The sequence below is a fragment of the Equus caballus genome, chromosome 27 (assembly GCF_041296265.1).
Source record: "Equus caballus isolate H_3958 breed thoroughbred chromosome 27, TB-T2T, whole genome shotgun sequence".
NCBI lineage: Eukaryota > Metazoa > Chordata > Mammalia > Perissodactyla > Equidae > Equus > Equus caballus.
The window spans coordinates 34,681,206-34,707,253 of NC_091710.1; the positions used below are offsets into that span (position 1 = coordinate 34,681,206).

The window sequence follows — 26,048 nt, forward strand, 5'->3', positions numbered from 1 at the left end:
CTCTCTTTCTGTGTCTCTCTCTCTTTCTTTTACACACACAAACACATATATACACATAGGCACTCACGTGGGCAAATAGGGAGTAACTTAATACATTGGTCATTTAACTGATGAACCCAACAATTTGCAATCCAGAGGCCAAAAGGACTCAGAGCAGCCAAACTGAACAATTTTTATCTGTGATTTTTCTCATTATCTATTTCCTCATGATCTTTCTCTCTCTGTATATATGGTATAATTATTTGGAGCAATTTTAGCTATGTGGTAATCTGTACATAGTAGATTAAACATGGCACTTTAGCATGAGAAAATGAAACAGTAATAGGTGTAGAGATGGGAGGATCTGAGAGCCAACAGCATGAGGAGAGAGATTACAAAAAGCAGACAAAAGAACGGAAAAGTGTAGCAGCTGGGGCTGCTCAGTGATTGCATACTATTGTGCATGATTCATGCCCCTGAGAATAATCGCAGAATTTTAGCACAGTCTAATAGCTTATGTTCAAGATGATGAAATGGAGTCATTAAGAATAAGTTAAGTCTGATCAGTATACTCGGTTTAACAAGGCATGGAAGTGTACAATCCATTTACAAAAACTGTCCATTAAAATAGTTGAAAATATTTTGGCACTTTTGGGAGTAAACTTTATTTCTTTTGGGAAATTCACTTGGACAATACTCTTCAAAGTCTCTTTGTTCAGTAACGCTGCTTAAATCAGGAATTTGATATATCTACAAGGAGTAACCATGTAACGGTGGCAAGGACAGGACACGGCCAACCTAAGGTGGCGCTCTTCCCACAGACTTCAAGATTAATAGCACCTCCCCTGGAATTGTGCGGTACTGCAGCCCTGTCCACAGGGGCTGGGATTTTAAGCTTCTGTTGTGTTCACTGTTGTATCCTCAGTGCTAGGACTGTGCGTGGCATGTAGTAGCCACTTCATAACATTTTTTTATTAGCTATGAATGAATGCGTAAACTAAATTTAACTGAATTTATTAAGTAACTGAAGTAACCAAATTTAAACGGCAACATTTAGAAACAAAATATTTGAGTTCTCAGAAGAACTAACAAAATTTTATGGATGTCCTATTTAAATCAGAGCGGAACATTTGACTGAAAGGTAATAGAGAGGTGCTATAAAGGAAGGGAAAGGACTGGGAAAGTGTCAACTTCATGAACATTGTGGAGGAAGGCTTGGGTTTCTTCCAGGTCACCTTCCCTGCCAAGGTTCACCTTTTCTGTCCTGGATAAAAGTGGGGCCCAGAACGGCTTCTTGCGTTCCCAGATTGGATCATGCTGCATTGTATGGACAAGGCTCACCCTTCTTATTCTCTGTTCTTGAAATCTCAGTCTATTGTAAATGGATGCTGTGGTGGTGTTGGACTCTATCTGTTTAATATACTTGGTCAGTTCTAGTTTTGTACGATATAGAGAGAGTATTAAGCCAGATGATGATACTAATGATGACAAGGCATTGAATTTGGAATCTGAAGATTAAAATTTTACATCTGGCTGAACCATTTATGCGGAGATAAATGATATCATATCTGAAAAACAAAAAAAGACTTTCTATTTGCCTGTTATGTTTTGTTTGTCCATGAAGTTAAAAAATAGTTTAGAATTATTATATTATTATGGATAGCAATTAAGCAATTTAGAATCCAGCGTTTCCATAATTTATGGTGAATAAAATGCTACAAACCCTATTAAACATATTAAAAATTAGCCATTTTGAAACTTTAAGTTTATTAAATTTTTTAAAGGCACATTGGGATACCAGCCAAGCACAATAGTTCATACATAGTCATTAGATATGTGCATTGGCTTTGAAGATATGTTAAAGAGAATAGGGGAGGGGATTAAGAAAACAATTTTTTATGGTATCTTGGAATTCTTATCTATTATAAAGTCAAAAATAGTTTTGAAAATCCTGTAAAGGATATGCTATTTATAGGGCCCATAGTCAGCTTGTCAGATGTAATGGTTTTCTCATATTGGTCATTAATCTTTGTTTCAGTAATAATCGCAGACCACCATAAATTCTGAATACCCATGGAATTTCACGGTCTGAAATTATTCTGCAATTTAATGTCCAAGCATTAAAAACAGACGAAGAATTTGAGTATTTGTTTTCTTTTAATCAGTTGCAATGTAAAATGTTTATGAATCTCAATCTTGAAAAACTATTTTAATATGATGAAATATTTTGGAATGCTTTAAAAAGCCATAACAGAACTGAATTACATCTTTTATATTGGAATCAACAGAGGAACTTTTTAAAAGCCATATTTAGCTGCAAAGTTTTACAAGATTATATTTAAGGTGCAACTCAAAATCACCTTCCAGATGTCTCATTTATAGAATATGACTAGTTCATCCATGAATCACCAACATGTCATGCTGCTTCCGCACTGAAGTTTCATACAAACTAAGGAAATACCAGAGCCTTCTGTTCTCTTGGGTCTTTTATTATAGGATCCACTCAGTCCATTCTGCCTTTTGATAACGAAAGCCAGCATGAGAAGATAGACCACGATTCCAAAGGGGTCGACATCTTAGTAATTGGTCCTAATCACTCTGGAATATTGTATCCCAAGTTTAGACTTCTTTCCATCTTCCATATTTTATTCATCAATCATGGTTTCTGTCATAACTTGGCATGAGTCTCTAGAATGCTGTGTATTGTTAAAACAATCCTACACTTCCTGAAATAGACACTCTATGTATTATAGAGCAAAGAACTCTTTGAAGAAGTTCTTTCTTTTTTAATTATGTTGTCTATAAAAAAACATACTCAGCTTAATTATAATCATGTTAAATACTTATGACATATAATTCCTTAAAATTCGATGAATCGACTACTTTTATTGCATGTGATTGTTTCAGTTAAATGATGAGCAAAATTTCATATTATCTGACAGAAAGTTGATGATATAATGGAAGTATTGTATCAAAAGCAGTTTAATTGGGAAATAATAGTATTTTCCATTTAGAACTTATGATAAACAACTGAACAATTTTTATAACCTTCTAAGGATTCTTAATAGTTATTATTGATCAATTATTGATCTTTCCATGGCTTTAGAAATAAAATCGAAAGCCGTCAGCATTATCTGAAGTGATCTACCTATAGACTTGGGTAAGAAGAGCTCTCTTGCCATGGATTCAAAACTTAGAGTGCTGCTGGTATCATGAGTCACATTTACTAAGTTTATTAAAGAAGAAAATAGGTGCCTTTGTCAGTGACATGGTACAGCCTGTAACCATAGATATCACACTCTTGACTAATACTTTTCAGGCCCCAAGGAAATACTTGTCTCTATCTCTTGTTCTCTGTCCTCAAAAGCAAGATGGTCACATCCTACTGCTCTGAACATTGAGAAGATCATGGATTTTGCCTCTGCTGGCAGCAGAGACAGACACAGCTCATACCTTAAGATGGCATATTTGCTGAACTTGGAAAATATAACGTACTTTAAGTGTTTGTTAGCTTGACCTACAACTTTTAAATATTTAACCTCTATTTATGCCCTCACCTCAATCCTCATCTTTATATATCTGACTCCTTCCCTCTTGCTAATCTGTTCTCCTAGCACCTGTCCATATAGACACATACGTAATTTTGAAACACTTGCCATTTCCTAAAACATCCTTATGTCTCACTCATTTCTCACTGGTTGTTTCCTTTCTTGGAGTGTCTCTTCCTTTCTTGTCTTCTGGATGAAATTTTTTCATCTTTAAGATTCTATTCAAGTGTTAACACCTCTTTGAAATTTTCTCCAGCACCCCACACTTCAACATAGACTGATCTAAAATGACACAATATGAAATGTTAAGTGCCAATATATATTTATATAAAAATATATAGGCATAGTACCTAGCACATCGTGAGAATTCAATATGTTCATTGTTATTAATTCTTCATGTTAAGCTGGATTATCATCTCCTCACTCTCACCTTTCCCTCCACCATACTAGATTGGCTGGTTCTATTGTGTGTTTCCATAGCATTTTGTGCTCCCATATTGGCCATTTTTTTTTTTTTAAAGATTTTATTTTTTCCTTTTTCTCCCCAAAGCTCCCCGGTACATAGCTGTATATTCTTCGTTGTGGGTCCTTCTAGTTGTGGCATGTGAGACGCTGCCTCAGCGTGGTCTGATGAGCAGTGTCATGTCTGCGCCCAGGATTCGAACCAACGAAACACTGGGCCGCCTGCAGCGGAGCGCGAGAACTTAACCACTCGGCCACGGGGCCAGCCCCCCATATTGGCCATTTTTAACAATCACACACTTGACTAATGTTTGTCTTTCTGTGTATATCTCATCCAATTCTTAATCCAGAATTAAACTGAATTAATGAATCGCTTTCCAGAGGGAAAGTAAGAGTTGAGATTTGGAGAGATATTTGAGGGTCTGGAATTTAGAAGTAGTTATAAAGACAATGGATAAAATTAAGGAATTTTTTTTTCAATTTTATTTACTTATTTATTTTTAATTGCAGGGACATTGGGTTATAACATTACATAGCCTTTGGATGTATGTCATATTTCGATTTCTGTGTAGATTACATCATGTTCACCACCCGAAAACTAATTATAGTCCATCCCCTCACATGTGAGCCTAATCACCCCTTTTGCCCTCCCTCCCACCCCCCATGGTAACCACCAATCCAATCTCCGTTGCTATGTGTTTGTCATTGTTTTTATCTTCTACTTATGAGTGAGATCATATGGCATTTGATTTTCTCCCTCTGACTTATTTCACTCAGCATAATACCCTCAAGGTCCATCCATGTTGTCACAAACGGCCGGATTTCATCATTTCTTATGGCTGAGTAGTAAAATTTAAAAAGTTATAAGGAATAAAAAATAAACATTCGGAATAGTAAAAGAAGAGACATCTAAGGTATTTACTTATATGTCCCCAAGGGGTTATTCATCTGAAACTGGTAGAGAATTGTCAAATTGAGTTTACCCCCTATTCTTTTACTTCAGTTCCAGTAGACATAATCAACTGCCTTACGTCAACGGCCAAGACATTTTTTTCAAAGTTAATGTGCCTTGTTTATATCTTTTTTAAGAAAAAAACTCTCAGTTAACTTGGGTTAATTATTTTTATCATCATCACCTGGCATATAATAGGGGCTTAAGAAATAGTGTCAAATATTTGCCTTAAGAACAATAATGTAGCAGTAAAAATATGCATAAATATTATCACTTCTGGGAAAAAAGTTTGATATAAAAGTTGTAATGGAGGTTTAGGAAACTATTCTTACCCTGATCAGTTCTCATGTGGATTTAGCAATGCTGTGGTTTTAGTTGACATCATATTTTAAAAGCAAATCACCTCTTGATAGCACAGAGGTATGATGCATTTCTATAACAACATATTGATATGCAACTAGATAGCTGGTAACCAACACAATGCAGATTCTTCGGACTGGATAGCTGACCCATAGAGAAGATCTCATATGTTTTTGATGACATAATTTCTCTTTTTAGGAAATATTTTTTTGGGCTCCAGAAAAATGTTGGAATGAATTGAATGAAAGGAAAATTATAATTACTTAATTTCAGTAAGAGAATTCTTCTGTCTTTCATACTTCATTCTCCCAGTTTATAAAATATAAGAAATTTAACTTATTTTTGAACTTTTCCCCTTCCTTTAAATTTAGTTATAATTGACCGGCTATATAAAAAAATCAACAAATGAATTTCCACTTGTAAAAATCACTTATTTTCTTACTCTAGGGATGGCAGAAATTAGCAGTAAAAACAGGAAATAAAGAAACATCTTAAGTAGAAATTACTTTAAGTAAAGCCTTCTAAGTCAGTTATTTTCAATAATCAGCCTTAATGAGGTGATAGGTCTATGAGTAATAGGACAAAAAACTGAAGGGCAGGTAAAATAATTGTATTACAAGAAACTTAATAGCTTTTTAAAAAGTCTTTTCCTTGAGAACTCATTATCCTGAAGAAAATTACAAACTGTATTAGAAAGCACTTTAATCTGAGCTGAAAATTGTTTCAGAAACTCCCCATCAAGCACTAGGTGAGGTAAGCAAATTTAACTGCTTTAACCCTATAATTACATTTCCGCTATCTGTGCTTCCAAATTTCCATGAGATATCACGGTGAAATCACCAGAAACATTGCTGCGCTGCTAATACATATAACATAACTCATGGGTGTGACACAACTAGTCTAAGAAAGGTTGATACACTAAACAGCAGAGGAATTAAATTTTTAAATCATGTTAAAGGATGTGGTAGAAAACATCTGGAAAAGAACAGGTTGATTGAAATAGGCCTGCATGGCTTCAGGAATGGAAGTCATATTAAACTAATCTCCAAAGAACTCTGAGAGTATTACTGCCAAAAAAGACAAAGGCAGTTCAGGGATGTAATGCATTTGGATTTTCAAGGATCACATGAAAATGCTGGAGCTTAAAGAGTCAGTCTAGCAATGTGTTATCTTTGATTTTTAACCTTTTCATTGTTTTCAAAGATGGCTATCTGGCTCGTTTTTAAAATTCATATGAATAGGCAGAAACACGATATTCATTTAGGAAATAATTATTGTGCCTACTGTGTGCCAGGCAGGTACTGAGATTAGAGAAACAAGAGATGTGTCTTCATCCTTGAGACTCCAGAGTCTGGGCTGAGAGCTCAGCAACTATCTGGCTGGGTTAGAGAGACACTAACCCAAACTGAGGTTTTGCATGTTCTGCTTCAGATGTTTAAATTTTAGATTTAAATTTTAAAATTAAAGATGAGGACAATCCTCATTCCTATTCAATGGTGACAAAATACATATGGAGGCATAGGGTTTTCTCCAGGAGCACTTGTAGAAATAGTAAAGAAATGAAAGAGAATCTTGAAGCAAAATATTTTTATGTACATTCTTTTAGTTATTTCTAGAGCAGCTTCAGCTATCTTAAAATAAAGTTAAACCCTACGGAATAGATGAATCATTTAATCAGATTGATGACTGGAATTATGGCTTGAATCCAGCTACATGTTTTGTGTTTAATCATGGAACTGTGTAGCTAGAAAGAATTGCAGACCACTCCGGTTGAGAGATTCTTGAAGTGCATTCTATAATACAAAAAGAAAAGTTTTTATGGTCAAATAATCTAGAAATCAATGGATTAAATAAAGTTAAACAGTTTTTCCACTGCAAGAATTCTCTGAATTTATTCTACTGATGTGTATTGTATTCTCCACAAAAGACAGCACAGTTTATAGCATTTCCCAGTCTTGTTTGACCAAATATACATTTTTCAAAGAACACTTCTTGGGGAATATTTATTTGAAACTCTTTGGAAACTATCGCCTTAGCCGAACTTCCTTACTTTGCAAAGATAGAGTTAATGTTCAGCAGGTTAAGTGATTTACACAGTCAAAAGTTGGCTCTGGTGAGTCAAGGCTAAGTATGTAGCTTTTAGATTTTTCGTCTGGCATGCATTCTTCCATATGGTTAAGTCTGTGTACTCCACTTTGGCGGCCTGGGGTTCATGAGTTAGGATCCTGGGCGCAGACCTACACACCCCTCAACAAGCCATGCTGTGGTGGAATCCCACATACAAAATAGAGGAAGATTGGCACAGATGTTAGCTATGGGCCAATCTTCCTCAAACAAAAAGAGGAAGATTGGCAACAGATGTTAGCTCAGGGCCAATCTTCCTCAGGCAGGAAAAAAAAATTGATTTGCCTAAGAACAAGTCTGGGTTGATCATGGGAGCAGGCTTGCCCTCTCATTTCCTACATCTTTCTATGACAGATCTTCTTCTTATTTGTCACATTGGAAGAAATGATTTACTTTTATGGAAAAGGAGTATGCTTTTAAGGAATTTAGTTGTCTGTCATTGGTTAATCACAGAATTAGAAATAGGAATATTAAACTAAAAGCTTGTTACTTCAGCTTACACAACATTGGTCTCATTAATGAAATAGTTATCAATACCCACAGAACATTAACATATTTAAATTTTGATAGCGTTAGCCACTAATGTGGCATTGATTGTTAATTAGCAATGAAGTAACCTTTATACGTCATTATATTGTAAATTAAATACCTATCAGCTTTTGTGCACGTATACACCACCTTCCTTCCTATTATTTTAGATGACCTGTCTGTGTGCTTTTCTAAGGCCAATCTTGCCTGACACCTACTGAATCCCTCCCTCTCTCACCTACTATAGAACATCACTTGGGCCTTTCTCGTCCTGTCTCCTGCATCTGTACCTTTTCCCACTTGATTGGATTTCTCACCAGCATACACACATACCATTTTTCTCTCACATTAAATATAATCTTCTCTTGATTTCACTTGCTTCTCCAGCTATTTCTCCATTTTCTGTTCCCCTTTATAGCAAAGATTTTCAAGAGTTACCTATACTCATTATCTCCTTTTTCTCTCTTTAAATTCTGTCAACATCTAGTTCTCATGAATCTTTCATCTCCATCACTTCAAAGCTACTCTTGTCAAGGTCACCAAAGTCTTCCACATTAATAAATCTAATGGTTAATTCTCAGCCCTTATCTTACTTGGGGCGTTTGATATGGCTGCTCACTTCCTTCTCTTTGAATACTTTCTTCACTGGGCTTCCAGAACCCACATTCTCCTGGTTTTCTTTGTATTTCCCTTGCTGCTCCTTCTCAGTGTCTTTTGCTCCTCACATTCCCAAACTTTGATATTAGAGTACGCAGGGCTTCCCGGTTTCTCTTCTCATCTGTAGACACTCCTCTTGTGATCTCCTCCTGCCTTATGGCTTTAAATGCTATCTATGTGCTCATGACTTTCTAACTTCCATATTGCCATCCAGGTTCCTCCCCTTAGTCTCTGGACCTACCTACTGGAATACCTACTTAATACCTCCACTTAGGTGCCTACAGGCATCTCAGACTTAAAATTTCCAAAGGCTGCATTTCCAGTCTTCCTCTCCAATGGTTTTCCTTGCAGTCTTTTCTATTTCCATTAATGATAACTCAATCTTCCCACTTTTTCCTTCTTAACTGTTCACTTTCTCACACCTCATGCCCAATGCCATTGAGAAATCTTTGAAGTTCAATTTCAAAATGTCTCCAAAATATGACCATTTCTTACAACCTCTACTGCTACCATTCTGGTTCAAGAAACTATTATCTCTTGCTTGGACTTCTGCGTCTATCTTTGTAGTCCAACCCCCATCCTACTTTCCCATCTGCATCCAAAGTCACAGCAGCCAGAGATATCCTATTAAAATGTCTGCTCAGTGTTCTAATCATTATTCATCTTACCAATAGAAAAACCCAAAGAGTTTACAACAGCCTACAAAACCCTACGTGATTGGGTTCTCACTAACTCTGCACTATTAACCTCCAATTCCATTAATCTCCTCCAGTCAGCCCACAAACACCTTTGCTGTTTTTTTATACACATCAGGGTGCTCTCAGTGGAGGACATTTGCTCTTGCTGTTCCCTCAGTCTGTAACACTTTTCCTCAACAAACTCATGGCTCATCCCCTCACCTCCTTCATGTCTGTTCAAATTTCATCTCTTTGGAGAGACCGTCCCTGATCTCTGTATTTAAAATTACAACACTCCTCAGAACTTCCTCACAATCTTTGGTGATTTAGTTTTCTTCATGTCACATATCACCTTTTAATGTACTTTACTTATTTATTATGCTTATTATCTGTCTCCACACACTAGAATATAAGCTCCATGAGGACAGGTTTTCTTGTATGTTTTATTTGCTAAGGTATTCCAAATGGGAAAATAATACATGTGTGGGAAAGACACAAAATATACATACCAACTTTAGGATAGTGAGCACATTTGGGAAAGAATCATATGGAATAAAACTGAGTGAAGATGACCAGATGGCTTTAGTTTTCTCATTTATACCATATTACTTATTTTTTTCATAATAAAGGACCCAATTATCATTAAGAGTTTATTTTTGTTATATATTATTGTTGGGTACAAGGGTTTTAGTTGTATTTTTCCTCTGAACTTTCTGAACATTTAAAATATTTTAAAACGTTATAAAAACGGTTTAGGGAGCTGGCCCAGTGGCACAGTGGTTCAGTTTGCGAGCTCTGCTTCAGTGGCTTTGGGTTTGCCTGTTCAGATCCTGGGTGTGGACCTACTCATCAAGCCATGCTGTGGCAGCGTGCCACATAGATGAGCTAGAAGGACACACAACTAGGATATACAACTATGTACTGGGGCTTTGGGGAGAAAAATAAAACAGTTTACTGAGAAAGAAAGAGGCTGGCACATGGGCTACTGTGGTTCTGAATGGCTGGAACAAAGATGGGGGAGAAGGACCGATGGTAGAAGGAAAGAAGGAGAGAGACAGTGGCCAAGCATAGGGTAGTCATGGGTAAGTTTGGCTATTTTATAAAAGGATATTTAGGACATGTGTCATAGAGCAGTGTTTCTCAAACTTCAATATGCATAGATGCATAGTAATCACCAAATGATTTGACCAACTGTAAATTCCAATTCAGTTGGTCTGAGAGGAGCTGAGATTCTGTCCGGTAAGACTCTCCCAGGTAGTGCTGTATTCTCCTGGTGCTAGAGAGTCACGAACAAGTCCTATAGTGCAGAACCTCGAACTTGTCCTCACACTAGAATCCTCAGGAGAGTTATAGGAAATACCGATGTCTGGGTTCAAACCTCAAAGACTCTGATTTAATTGGCATTAGGTGTGGTCTGGCCACCACCTAATATTTTAAAAAGTGGTTTTAATGTGCAGCTTTAAAGTGCTGTGGCGGGTCCAGGCCAGGTGCCTTCCTGGTAAATTGCCTCTTCTGAGGACCCCTTCTCAATGCCTGCTTCCTATAGTCTCTTTCTGAGGGGTTTTGAAGCAGAGGCCACTGGGTTGTACAAATTGATGCTGCTGCTCAAGCCAGGCCATGTGCCAGGGATTAGGACCCCAAACCAGACACAGGCTGGACACCTGACAGGCATTCTCTTTACTGACTGAGGCCTGGGCAGTCAACTGCTTCAAGAACCTGAATGACCATTACATGCAAAGTAAAAGTAGGGACAACACAGGCCTACTTCTGAGAGGGGTGCTATCAGAGATGCTGCAGACTTGCCAGAACTACTGCCAGACTGTCAAATCGATTATTTAATCATTTGATTGATTTATTATTTTCAAAATTTATCGATGGTGGGATATGTGCAAGATGTATAATTCAATGGTGGAGAAGACAGACTTTTTCCGGCCCTGGTAGAGCTTGTCATCAGTTACCACAAAGAGTAAACAACTTATCACATGATTGTGAACTTATTTTTAAGGTGGTGATGGTTACATGCATGGTCTGGTACTGAAAGCACGAGTACTAGGGGTCTGAGGGAAAGGCTTGTTTGAAGGAGTGATAGATAAGCTGAGACCTGAAGGATGAGTAGTAATCAGCTGGGAGAACGGAGTAGGAGGCAGAGGAAAAGCTGCTGTTGAGTACTGACTGTTCTTTCACTCAGGGGAATTTTCAGCTGTTTAAACAATTTCCTTTCTCTTTTTTCCTGAAGTATTTTTACTTAAAGCCTTTGGTGACTATATTATCCTGAATGTCTCCCTGGCTTTGTTGTGTGTTTTGTTTTCAATCTGAAAAAGCCAATGCATATCCGCTAATGGTTTCAGGAAAGACAAAATGAAGAGAAGCAACAGGAAACATGAAACCGGGGGCGGGGGGGGGGGGGGGGGCGCGGAGTCTGAGCTGTGCTTCCTTCTGGCGGCAGTGTGTGGATAACTATTCAGAAAGGAGTTGGAGTGGAAGGAAGGATGGGAAGGGTGTGGGAAGAGGCTAGAAGTTGTGAGGCCATCTTGAAGACAGGTGCAATTAGATCCAGTGAGAAATGATGGCACCTCATCCCAGGGTATTTGAGAAGGGCCTGCAGAGACTGAAGAGAAGCAGCCAGTTTGGAGACGTGTCATTACAGGACTTTAAGACTGATTGGAACATTTGATGGAGGAGAGGAAGGCCCCAAGGATGACTCCAAGGAGCCAGACTCCTTGGCTCATTTGCAGGCTTCTGCCCTGTGTTTCACGAGTTTATAAGCTCACGATCACAGTTTAATACTCCAATTACCAAATTTCTGTTGTTGTCTGATGACTTTCAACATCTAATAATTTTAGGTCTTTGATGGCTTAAGTATCTTTAAATACTTATTAGCGGTAGGAGAAAATGAAGGAAATCAAATTATTTCAAACATTTTTTAAATTTGCTGTCCTCTTATGAGAAATGGAATACTATATAAATGGAAGTATGTTGCTCAGCATTCCTTTTGAATTCCTTTTGCTCTGCATGCCTTAGAGCACCATGCCCTGAGTCACTGGGTCGTGGCAGAACTGATTATGAGATACAGTTCACACCAGAGTTGGGAGTGGGGTGGACATGCCAAACAGATGAAAAAATAATACCTACCCTGAGAAACATTCAATCAAGATGAGAATTTGGAACATAAATGGCCAAAAATATTGACAAAATAGCCTGTCAATCTCATGAAATTTTTCTTTACTTTGATTAATCATTTTGCTCAGATATACTTGTGAAGTATAAAATAGACACTTACCTAGATATCTTTTCCTGTGAGACAGTGACCCACTTAGAAATGAAGATCTACATATAATCTTTTAAAGGTTGGCAGTTTTCAACTCCTAGTCCAAACAATTTCCACTCTAAAATTGATTTTGATCTTTAACTCACTTCTAAACAACGTAAGTATTAGAGGAGGAATGGGGAAGAGGGACATCATTATATTCCATAATTTTTTTGTTGGAATTAAATACGGATTTTTTTAGGTGTACTTTACAAAATATCTTGATATGCGATGGGAAGAGGTGATTAAGCAATTATTGGAAATACTGCAGGTCTGACACAAATGCATTAATGCTATTATGAATATCGTGATTATATTATATGAATATGTTATAATGCTATTACATATGTCCTAACATGAAATAAAAATCTGAAGCTAATTCAGATTTTAGTTTTATTCGTGACAGCATTTTCCTTAACCAAAGATTAGAAAATTTGATAGAAAACATTTTTTTCTTCTTTATTTTTTCTGAGGAAGATTCACCCAGAGCTAACATCTGTTGCCAATCTTCCTCTTTTTTTTGATTTAGGAAGATTTGTCCTGGGCTAACATCTGTGCCAATCCTTCTCTATTTTTTATATGTGGGTTGCTGCCACAGCTTGGCTGCTGAGTGGCATAGGTCGGTGCCCGGGATCTGAACCCATGAACCAGAGTTGCCAAAGTGGACTGCACTGAGCTAAACCACTAGGCCATGGGTCTGGCCCCAGAAAACATTTTTTAATCTAAATGAAAAGAGGAAGAAAGTAAAATAAATTCTATGGAGGGATGTGCGTTTGCACTTAAAGAGTTTAACAAGTTTGATGCATGCATTTTAGCAAAGGAAAATGAGAGAAGTCAGCTTCTGCTAGTTAGAACAAAGGCTGGCATTGTGAGATTTACTTTTCTGGCATTTATAGTCTATTGCCCTGAAATACTTGATAAGCTCACTTAAATTGGGAGGTCAGAAAATCAGAAAAAATATGAAGATGGTAGAAATGTTGAGATCACAGGGCCCAAGGAGTTGACGTGTTTTCATCACTTCATTTTCTCTTTTCATTCGGGGAAGTAACGTGTACATTTGTACTTATCTGTTGTTCAAAGCATTTTGTAATTAATGCTTTGGACAAATCTTACTAGGCAGGTAGGATACAAATGCAAAACTTAAGAATCAGAAAAGTAAAAAGCTTATTAAAATTAGATAACTCACAATGGAGGGGCCAGTATTAGAAGGATCTGTGTTCAGGTTCCCTATTAAATCTATTCCAGAATTGTATTGATAGTGACTGCAACTACCATGTGCTGGATAATAAGGTTTAGTCTATCCTATCTCATTTGATACTTAACACCACCCTAAGAGGTGGGTGCTTCTGTCCCTATTACATTGCAAGAAACAGAAGTGAAGGAGCTGATACAACTTAAGTTTGGGGAGGGGTCATCATTTTTCCTTTTTAAGATGTATAGGCTCTGAGGGACTACTTAAGATTTCTTGTTTGTATTTCGGTTAACTGAAGTCCACGTTTTATAGAGCGCTGTGGGAATCACTCTCAATTGTTCTTTAGGTCACTTTACCAAAGCTTGCATTGGGACATATCCATATAATAGCAGTTGAGGAAAAGAAGATGCCTAATCAGACAGCACAGTATGAGAATAATACATTAAAATACAACAAGCGTGGACCAATTTTAGTATGTCTCAGTTATATTAAGCATTAGGCTGTCTGATGGATTTTAATCCATTTGATGCCATTCTCTTCATTCTGGATGAGTTTTATTCTTGTTTTTGTTCTTATAATGTTAATTGTTATCACTATATTTAATACAGAAAAGGAACTTGTAGCAGAGTCAGTAGCATTCATCTCCAAGCTTCTATCATCTCCAAGAAGTTTCAAAATTATATATTCTTGGCTTGGGGAGGGTGCTATAATAAAAAAAGGGCAGACAAAGCCAAACAAAGAAAAACAACTTTACAAACAACAGAAATTAGTTTAATGACATACAGCCTCGCTTATTAGTAAAGGGTCTAACAAGTTTGACGCATGAAATTCAGCCACAGAAAAGACAAGAAACAGCCTCTGCTAGCCAGAACAAAGGCTGACATTGTGAGAGTTCAGCGGCATAATATACAGGCTTCAAATAAGAGTTCTGGCCAGTGGGACATAAAGGACGTGCTTCATTAGCTATCATAGTGCATACCTCTCAGGCTTGTACCACGGGGCAGCATGCAGCAAGGGCATGGGCGCAAAGAATGAGCCATTCACTCAGGTTTCATAATCTTGCTCTGTTTCAGCCTCCTGGGTTGACAGCTTTCAAGTTAAGCATGGAAGGCTCTGAAGAAACAGTCTTACATTCTTCAGTGATAGAGTTTGTTTTTGGAAAATGCCTATCTAAAATAAGGAGATAAAGTAAGTTGAGGCTGTGAGCTCAATTTATTACATTAGATGTCTTTCCGGAGCATAGTGATATTTTTATGATTGCTTTGAACACTTCAATAAAATAGTTCTACAAAGATCGGTCTCAAATGAAATTATTTGCAATTTCTATGTCATTCAACCCTATGCAATCATATGAATATTCATTTTACAGGGAAAGCTTACTTTGTATGTAGAAAAATTACAGTAGAATGCTTTGCAAAGATATTGAGTAAAAGAAAAATAATTCTATGTAGTAGATTTCAGGACAACTACTATAAATTCCAATCTTTTTCCCAATCATCCAGAGCCACAGAACTCTGTCCCGCCTGGAAAACACAAAAGTATGTAACTCAAATTCAAATTAATGGCAACATTTTTGAATTCATTTCATACATCCTCTGTGCTTTGAAGAGAAATAAATTATAATTTGGTTCCGATTTATATTAATTTCCTAGATACGAAGATCAGTTTTAAATAGTATTGCCCGAAGGCTCAGGGTCTTAACTGTGTAAAATTGCATAAAGTTGCTGAGAACCGTTCTGAACTTGAACTATAATGAAGAGGGAATAAATAAGGCTAGAAAACCTATCCATCATGTTACTATCATAGAATTTTCAAGACAAAATAGCCAAAGAGACCATACAATTCAAATTCATATTTAACATTATTTGTTGTGAAGAATATCACCATCGATGCACCTAAATATATTGGAAATATCTATTTCTAAAATACATGAGTAATTTATGATCTACACTGGTTCAGGATTTTACCAAATACTCAGAAGGAGTAGTAGGAAGTCATTGCTTAATGCCTAAAAGCATTAAAAATCCCAAAATACTACACCAATCAAGATATCGTAAAAGAACTGTTTAAAATGAAAATTTCAAATTTTACCTATTTTCCAATAAGAACACTAATTTCTTTCTTAAAACACTAGATGTGAGCAAATACTCTGTAGGCTGGCCAGTCAAGTTTATGATAGTGTCAGAGAAGATCACTTGCATTCACAAGGCTCCCCGCGGGCCTTCATCTGAGACAAAAGTGCTTCTTAATTAACAAAGTCAAAATTGCTAGAATGTAGCTCCAGGTACACCTATAAAGCAGTTTATCTTCAGTCCCTATATTTGACAATTCTATTTTTCTCCCTTAGCAAATCACTAGCAGTTTTATACTAAAAGCCTATCCCAGAGGCAGGCTGTCTAACTAGCCTTTAATTTGGTTTTCATATAAACCACATACTATAGGTTGAATTGTATCCCCCCAAATTCTTATATGGAAGTCCTAACCTCCAGTACCTCTGAATGTGACTTTTTTTGGAGACATGGTCTTTAGAGAGATAATCAAGTTAAAATGAGGTTGTTAGGATGAGATACCAATATTGGGCATCAATACGGCTGGTGTCTTTATGAAAAGCTGAAATTTGGACAAAGAGACACCAGATAGGGAGAACCTCATATGAACATGGGGATGGCCATCCAAAGTCAAGGAGAGAGGCCCAGAACATATCGTTCCCTCATAGACCTCAGAAGGAACCAACTCTACCAATGCTTTGATTTCGGACTCCTATCTTCCAGACTGTGAGATAATTTCTGTTTTTTTAAGCCACTCAGTTTGTGATGCTTTATTACAGCAACTCTAGCAAATTAACACATCACACACACACACACACACACACACACACACACACACACACACACAATGATCCACACATCTCTGATAATTTCCTTTAAAAAAAGATAACTGAGATTATGCTTCTTTTTCTTCATTCTAAAAAATATGTTGGTTAAAATTGTGACATTTGGAACACCCAGACTCCAACTGAGTTGCTAATTTATATTATGCCAGTGATGTATAAAACACTTTGTCTGTTTAGAAAAAATTCAGATAAATATCACATATTTAGAAATTATTTAAAAATAAAAACCCACTACATTTGCAGGATTGAATTTTATTCAAACTCAAGTTTTTAAAACACGATTTCTACGTAAAGTGAATAATACTCTGGCAATATTGAAAGGACATAGATGACAGATTTATTTGAAGTCTTTAATTGGAGAGTTTATTCTCTATTAATTTATGAATTTCCTCAACTGTTTATCCATTTATCTATCTCCCAGAGTTTTGCTATAATAGCATTTTATAGGACAATTTTGTGTCACACATATCATTTTGATTTTTTGTTTTTCTAAGTTCAAAAACATTTCTAAACTATGAGAAGTTTTACATTCATTTACAAATTTGTAAAGACAAAGGTAAATGTCCAATTTTTAACATGGGTAAGATTACTAACCTCACCACTACCTCACAGTGTGGTGGAGGTATTAGATAAAGAAAATAGATAAGAGAAAGCAATCAGAGGAATAAGAATTAGGAAGGAAGGGGCTATCTTAACTTGTAGATAATGTGACTATATATCTGGAAAACCACAGGGCAAAATCAATGAGAAAACTCTTACAGACCGTGTTACTGGTAGGTTGAGGGAGTGGCCATAAGGGATATACAAGGGAACTCTGTATACTGATTTTGGTGGTTGTTACATGTATTAAAATTCATAGCTGTATGGCAAAAGAAAGAAACAAGTCCATTTAAAAATTAATAACCTTAATAAAATAAAAAGCTACTCTAGGCAATAAAAATTTACTCACCTAGCCGGCTATAAAACAAAAATACAGAAACCTGTAGCATTCTAGCAAACAAATAATAACCAGATAGAAGATATAGTAGAAGAAACTACTTGCTTTACAACCACTAAAACAAAAGTGTATAAAACAAAATACATAAACTTAAAAAGAAACGGACAGAACCTAAATGAGGAAAACCACCCAAAAGATCCCAAAGTACACTTGAATGCATAGAAAAATACATTACTGGATAGGAAGAACTGTTTAAAAAAAATTCCCAATGATTATAAATTTAGTGCACTCCAATAAAATACCGTTATGTACTTTACTGTTATCCTGGAACAAGACAAGTTGGTTATAAAGCTCATTTGGAAAAATAACAAATAAGAACATCCACGCAATTCTTGAAAATGAAGGTGAGGGGTCAGGCCCTATGAGATGTTAAAACATATTACAGAGCCTCTTAAAACAGCATGGTATTGGTATGTGACTAGAAAGACAGACCAATGTACTAGAGTTGAAATTCCAGAAAAAGAAACAAACCTCAGTGCAGTGCATGTGGGAATTTATGAAAAAGCATCTAGAGACAGGGGGGTAACAAAGAACAGTTTAGTAAGTATTGTTGGGATCAGTGGATGGCCATATGGAAAAATGTAAAATTAGAATCATTCTCCATATTGTAGTAGAGAAGGAACTATAAAAGGATCAGAGTTTTTTTTTTTTTAAAGATTGGCACCTGGGCTAACAACTGTTGCCAATCTTTTTTTTTTTTTTTTTCTGCTTTTATCTCCCCAACCCCCCCCGTACACAGTTGTATATCTTAGTTGCACGTCCTTCTAGCTGTGGGATGTGGGACGCCACCTCTACCTGGCCTGACGAGCAGTGCTATGTCTGCACCCAGGATCCGAACCCTGGGCCGTCTCAGCGGAGCGCGTGAACTTAACCACTCGGCCACGGAGCCGGCCCCAGGATCAGAGTTTTAAAGCAAGGGAATAACAAGAATCACAAGCACTGTAAGAAAACACGGGTGAGTTTATTTATAACAGGGGAGTAGAGGAAATTATTCCAAACGTGACTAAGAATCCAAGAGCAATAAGAACAAAGATTGATAAGTTTGATATATGAAATAAAAAAATTAAACTTTTGCATGGCAAAAACCAGCATAAGCAAATAAAAAGACAAACTGGGAAAATCATTTGGAACTTATGTCACAGACAAATGGATACTATTTCCAAAATCAAAGAGCTTTTAAGTGCTGTTAAGACTTGAGAAGAATAAAACTAAAATTCTATGTAAAAATAGGTGAAAGAAATGAATAGACATTATACATAAAAAGAAACGTAAATGTTTAGCGAAATAAGCCACACAGAGAAAGACAAATATTGCATGATTTCACTCATATATGGAAGATTACAAATACTTGGATAAAGAGAACAGATTACCAGAGTAGAAGGGACAAAGGGGCACACGTGTATGGTGATGGATAAAAATTAAACTACTGGGGATGAGCGCGATGAAGTGTATTCAGGAATTGATAAACAATAATGTACACCTGAAACTACACAATGTTATAGACCATTATAATCTCAATAAAATTACTTAAAAAAAGAGAAATGTAAATGACCCTATACACATGAAGTGGTGTTCAGTCTCACTCAAAATGAGAAGAATTCAACTTAAAATCACAATGAGATACCATTTCTCATCCATTAGATTCACAAAAATCCGTAAATTCGAGTACATATCTTGTCAGCCGGGATCTTGGGAACAGGCACTCTCATACATCGCTGGGAGGAATGCAAAATGTAGACCCCCTTTAGAGGGGAATTTGGAAACGTGAAAAAAAAAAAAAAGCTACACGTGCCTTTATCCTTTGATCCACTAATCTCACTCCTAGAAATAATCCTGGAGATCTATCTCCACAAATACAAAGAAAAATTTGATTTCTTATAAAAGCAAAATGCTCACCAAAATGTGGGGATAACTGTGGTACATTTCCATGATGGAATACTGTGCAGTGGTACAGAGAAATGAGGAAGATGTCTATATGCTGATATGAAGTGATATCCAGGATGTATTTTTAATGAAAAAAAAAGTGTAAAGCAATGTGTAGAGTATGCTGAATATTTGTTTTTGTAAGAAAGGAGACACAAATGTTTATTGATTTATAATTTCAAAAAGAAAATTAGAAGGATAAACAATTTTAAAATAACGATTTTCTATGGGACACATAATGGTAGATACAGAGAAGAAAGCTAAACTGCTCTGCCTTTTCCTTCTTTTCTTTATTGTTTTTTAAATTGTTCACACTTTGGAAGCACAGTGGGTTAAAGAGCCTTGAGCACTCTATCAGCCAAATGCAGCCAAGGGACCTTGATTCAAACACTGCAACTTGCAAAAAGGCATTTTTGAGATAATCAGAGAAATTCAAATACAGAATAATTAGTAGAGGACATTAAGGAATTATCACATTTTAGATGTGATAATCACATCTTTACAAAGGCCCTCTCTTCTAGAGATATAAGCTGAAGTATTTATGGATAAAAGTATCATATCTTGATTTTTTTATCTTGAATCAGGGGACAAAAAGTGAGGAGGGGGTGTTTGTGTCTCAAAAGCCTTAAAACTGTACCTACATCTTGACCTGTCAATTACAATTTCCAGAATTTATCCAGTATGTATAGCTATGAATGTGTATAAGTTTCTCCTAATAATTTTTAGAAGCAAAAAACTGGAAATAACTCCTGTCTCAATAATTCAACTAGTTAAATAAATTCAATAGTGTAATACAGCCTTTAAGATTATGTTGAGAAAGTATTTTTATAAATTGAATGGAAAAGTGTTCCTATTATTACTAACTGAAGAAAATAGTTCATAAAACCATAATTAAACATAATCTAGATTTTATTAGCAAAAATTATTCAAGGAAAAACATACAATGTTTTATAAGTGTTTATGGTAGAATCTTTTGGGAAGTCAGAATTCAGGTAACTTTTACTTAAAATCAGTATTTGTGGTTTGTCTTTATCTTTTAAAGTATTTACGATAAATGTATAATACCTTTGCAAAACAATAGCCATTAAAGTAAAAAGCAGCTCTTCATAAGGCAATTAATCAATTTCAGAAAAATTATAAAACTGAAGACACATAGGAAAAAATGGAAAGATTGAGATATTTGCGAAGTGGAAACATTTCACAGAAATGAAGAACAACCACTGCCCTGTATTGAAATCATTTTTTACCATGAGTGATGTTAAGATTCTTGCCTTCACAAAAAATGGTTTCTCACAGTGAGATTCCTGACATATCCATCTTAGCCCCTTAGGAGTAGAAATAATATTTCATTTTGCTTGATGCACAGAACCAAGTACAGTGTTGTGAAGTTTATGTAAAGGGTAGAATGTTTTTTAAGGATCTGTCAACTTAATTTCCCATATTCATAAACTAGATTCTTTCCTGCTACCCTGTATACCACAATGGCTCCAGGAAGAGATACAGGCCAAACACCTCCTTGGCAAGGAGGTGAATTGCTTGTCAGACAGGAAGAAGCTAAAGGCATGCCCTTCTTCCTCCAAGGAAAGAGAAATGAGAGAGAAAGGGAGTCGCACAGGAAGTCTAATTTGTTTTCAGTTCCTGTCTCCAGGTTTAAGCCCCATATCTGCAAAGCATATTTGATTGTTGAGGAAAGGCTAGAAGAAGAGCTTTTGCCCCGCTCCCTGTTGAGAACTATGAGGGAAGATACAGTGACAGCAGGAAAATAACAGTAGCACCATAGCACGGTTAGGCCAGGGGCATCTGATTTGTCTCCTTCCCTTCCATCCTGTCCCACCCCCACCCCAGGCAGCCTTCAGCCACAACATGCTCTATAAAGGACCCTGGCGACCCCATCAGCGCCTAAGAGATGCCAAGATGTTTGAGATTGCTGGAGGAAGAGTTTGCCAGAGGAAGTCTGAAAGATAGTGAAGCGGCAAGGGCTATAGGCTGTGCTGGGTGCTGGAGCACATCCGCCATTTTCTCTGCCACTTCTCAGCATGTTTTTGAAAGAAACAGAGCCAGCCTCCAGGAGGGAGCCAAAGTACCACTGGGTGTCATGACCTAGGCACCATAGCCAGGAAAGGTTGTGACAAGTTCCACTAGCCTTGGATTTTGTTAGGACCCTGGAAAGAACCTGACTAACTGTGACTTGGTGGAAAACAGCACACACCCACGGACCACCTGCACTATGCGCTGGAGACCAGCTAAAGGATCAGCACAAAGTTAGGGCCCCGTATGCTGAATGTCCCAAAGGTAAAGTTTGCCCCTCTAGGAAGATACCATCCTGGGAGGAAGGAATAGCTCTGTTATGGAGCTAAATTTAGCATTGACTAAATATTTGTCAAAATGAGACTGACATAGGACTGTCTGGGATATCATTAATCATCAAGTTAATGGTTTTGCATAGCTACCAAAATGGGTGAGAACTTGTAAGGAAGATTACATTAATAACAGGAAAAAAAAGTGCACCATTTTCTTTGCACATTTGAGTGTTCATTGGATAATATGTTTTAGTCTTGGTTAATTAATTTTAGTTTTAGATAATTAGTTTTGGTTTTGCAAAAAAAACTGCTCCAAGGTTCATAGACATTTGCTAAATACAGAATAAGTAATTATGTAACAAAGTTATCGAGACACTGAAATATTGCTGTGCATTTTCTGGGAAGGCTATAAATATTTCCTCTGTCAATCCCTTGGGGTTTTTTTCCTGATAAAAACAATAAAATGTTTAAAATGTCATACTATATTTTTTTCCTGCAAATCTTGATTAAATCTGCTTTCAGTATAGTAAGTAGGAATGATTTGTATCGACTGTTACAGGATAAAAAGATTTTAGATAAGATAGAAAGTTGCTACTCTCCACTCCCGTTTCCCTTTTCTGCATTCCTGAGGTTTTTCCCTCTCACTTGAAGCATTCAATTAAAAAAAAAATTAGTGTAAGACATTACACTTGTTCACAGTTCTCTTAATCTCTCTTAACAATATGAAATACAGATTTTGCCAGTACTGCTAATAGAATGGTCTGTTTTTTTCATATATATATCACTGATAATTCTCATATACAAGGAAGAGAGTAAGCAAATATTTTTATTTCATGTATAGCCAGGATAACAAGAGTGTGGATTTTAAGTAGAGTCACCTTTAAACTTTATTCTGTGATAGAGTTAGAGTTGAAGGTAAAGAGTACAAGGTTTATACAAACTGATAGTTTCTATGTTTAAAATCCAATTTTGACTTCTGTCTTCATGAATCTCGGTTTATGATGATATAGTACTGTTGAGCTATTTTACTCCCTTAGGTAACACAATGTTAGGGTGCTGAACAGTTTACTGGGTCATGCTGGTTATTACAAAGCAATTGGTTAATTACAGGATATTTCCCCAAATTTATCTGCTTACAGGGTAAAGTTATCTTTTTTTTTAAATTTAGCATATTAGAACATATGAATATAAAGTATAGCTCCCTTGCTGAATGTTTTGGGGCAAAATGTGCATTATATTGAATTACCCATAAATATTCAGAGAAAGGGGGAGGTTTATGAAATAAAAATTAAGAATGAAAATCTTGAGCCTTTCAGACATGGAAATTACTTGGAGCTATCTACAAGTTATCTGCTACCTCTTTTTAAAGGCTAATATTATATAATAAAATATAATTTGGGTTGTATAAATGAAGTTGGAATCTCTTTATCTTCAATATGAAGCTGGCTCATATTTGAGAGACGCTTTTTGAAGATTTCAGACTTTTGACTCTTTGCCAAAGTGGACATTTTTGAAACAACATTAAATATATCTGGCTAGACTTGAATAACAGCGTGCGCACACACACACACACACACACACACACACACAGAAGGAATTGAGCGAGAGAGCCTGTTCTCTTGAAATTATCTCAGATACTCACTAAGACCTAGACTCAGATATTTATTAAGATGTAGAAAAAGCCCATCTCCAGAGATAACATTTTATAATTTCTGAGAATAGTTACTGATAAAACTCTAGCATGTTTTTTCAAAGGCTGTTTTAAAAGGGTATGTCATGAGTAACAATCTAAATTGGGGAGTCCACAAAGAAAAAAGATTGGAGTTCCTTGAGCTGATCGTACTTATTCCAGAAAATCCACTGGACCTGTGTGAGGTGATATTTATTTCTATTTCCATAGTCAATCAACGCATTACTCAACAGGGATTTCTCAAACATCTTCTATGTAACTGCTGAATGCTGGGCACCCGTGACATGGTTTCTGCCTTCACGGAGTTTTTGATCTAGTGTGGCTATGTGGGGGTCATTATCAAATATTCCTACAAACACATAGTTGCAAACTGTGAAAGGAAGGATGTAAAGTGCTGGGGGCGGGAGTGGGAATGAAGCCCTTCTTGAGGAAATGGGACTTGAAGGAGGAGCAGTAATTAATCATATAAAGAAGGACAGGCGTTCGCATGCCAATCCAAGGGGAGCTGCTTGAACCAAAAACCTGCGGAACAGTGATTTGGGAAAACTGCAAGGTCATCCCAATGCTGGAGCACAGAAAATTGTGCAGAATGAGGCTGGAGAAAGGTGTCATGCAGGAGTCGTTAGGATGGCTTCAGCACTTTGATTTTTATCCTAAGTCATGGCGTACAAATAGGTGTTCTCCTGGCTATATGAGTGACAGACAGACATGTTTCTGCTTGTGCCTTTTGGCCAGCAGGGTTGTTGTTCTTAATTTGGATACATTTAGGGGGGGCATGCATTCTCGTATACACACGTATATTTGTTTGACCCCTGAGAAAAGGGAGTTTGCAACCTTTTCTCAGGTTTTAGTTTTTTAAGTTTTGCACTAATCAACAACAGCCAGAGAGCGAACGGAGAAGCCGTCCCTGCAAACCCGGCGTGAACTGCGCAGGCGGAATCGGCGTTGAGGGAGGTGGGGGAAAGGGTGAGGTGCGGCGCAGCGACCTACTGCGCATGACCACCCCGCGTTGCCAAGGCAACGGGAAGGCGTATCCCGGAAGAGGAGCGTGGCTCAGCTGCCGGCTCAGGCCTGACTAGTTCCTGAAGCAATCTTGACCAGAGCAAAGCAGATATGGAGCCGAGTCTGATGTAATGTGTTGGCTATCTGCCTAGGAGCCCGGGCATTCAGAAGGGCAAGGGAAATTGGCCCAAGCGGACATCAGGGCTATGGCCGACCTTTGTAACGAGACCTTCAAGTCCTTTACTGACGAGGTACAGAGATCTGGTTCATTCAGCTTTTCTGAAAGACTGCAACCCTGGCCCCATGCCTCTGGGAGCAAACCTGAGAGTGGAAAGCCCACTACATACTTGGAATATCGAGACAAGCAATCTGAGCTTTCGGAGTACAAAAATTATGAAGAGAAGTTCAGTAGAAAATGGATCAACCATCTCAAGGGCAAAGAAACTAACTCTGAACAGTACCAACCAGACACTAAACTTCAAACAGAAATCACTCGGGCATCCGAGGGAGAATTGAATGCCCTGCAGTCTTTTTGCACCATTAAGATAAACCTGATCCATCGTAGAGCGAACTCTAAGGAGAAAAAGAGCAGCAGACATAAAAAGCTGCAGTTTACGTTGGATGCAGAGCCTTCAGAGAGAGATGTCTTAAACTGTACTGTCCCTGATGAGCTTTTGAACAGAGTCTATTTAAAAAACATGAGGACAATAGCAAAACAGGTGGCGACAGCTAAGCAACACATTTCTTCTCAGTGTCCTAGTTGTAACAGAAAAAGAGCAGAACTGGCTCAATCTGCCTTCCTGAAACGAAAGAAAACTTTACTGGAGTCACTTCTACTCCAAGAGAAGATAGATGAACATCTTCATACTAAAGACTTTCTGACCCTTATTGGAGAAGTGCATCAAGGCCTTCCCAGGCTGTCAGATGACCCCAGAAAAATCTGGAAAAGACTGAGTGAGAAAAGTCAGATCGGATACTCCGGTTTTTGAAAGGTCAGATAGAGAGCAAGAGATGTAGCAAAGTGGAGATAATGTTTGTCACTCACTTTTTCGCTACCGTTTCTCAAACTACTGACTCTAACCAAACTGGAGATGGTATTTATTCATGATAATGTGTAATATGGATAGCTGTTTCTGTTGTGTATTTGAATAATTATCATCATTTCTACAGGCACTTTGGAAACTAACAAGACTTTACTATGCTTCCTTCACAGATTTGAGGACTAAAAACTTTCCATCCAATATATTTTTCAGATTTGAGGGGGCAAGATTGTACTTGGAATAGTGACAAAGTTTTTATAACAATCCAGGAGAGAGATGATGGTATTTTGGACTAGGGTTTTGACAGTATAGACAGAAGTAAGAGATACTTAGTAAGAAATAATTGACAGTCTTTGGTGAAGAAATAGATAGGGGGATTTAATAAAAGGTAAATTTTAAGAACGTTACTAAGTGCCC

General features: G+C 37.0%; 2 protein-coding genes across 2 annotated transcripts in view; one reads left to right on the top strand and one right to left on the bottom strand.

The window, feature by feature from the left end:
• Positions 1-26,048, bottom strand: part of DLC1 (DLC1 Rho GTPase activating protein) — a 479,693-nt gene that overhangs the window by 423,940 nt on the left and 29,705 nt on the right. The window lies entirely within an intron of this gene.
• On the top strand, positions 21,081-25,849 carry C27H8orf48 (chromosome 27 C8orf48 homolog). The gene is given in 4 exon segments (XM_023630425.2): positions 21,081-21,347; positions 24,744-25,574; positions 25,576-25,630; positions 25,633-25,849. Coding segments are annotated over 4 exon segments (1,230 nt in total). The 3' UTR covers positions 25,710-25,849.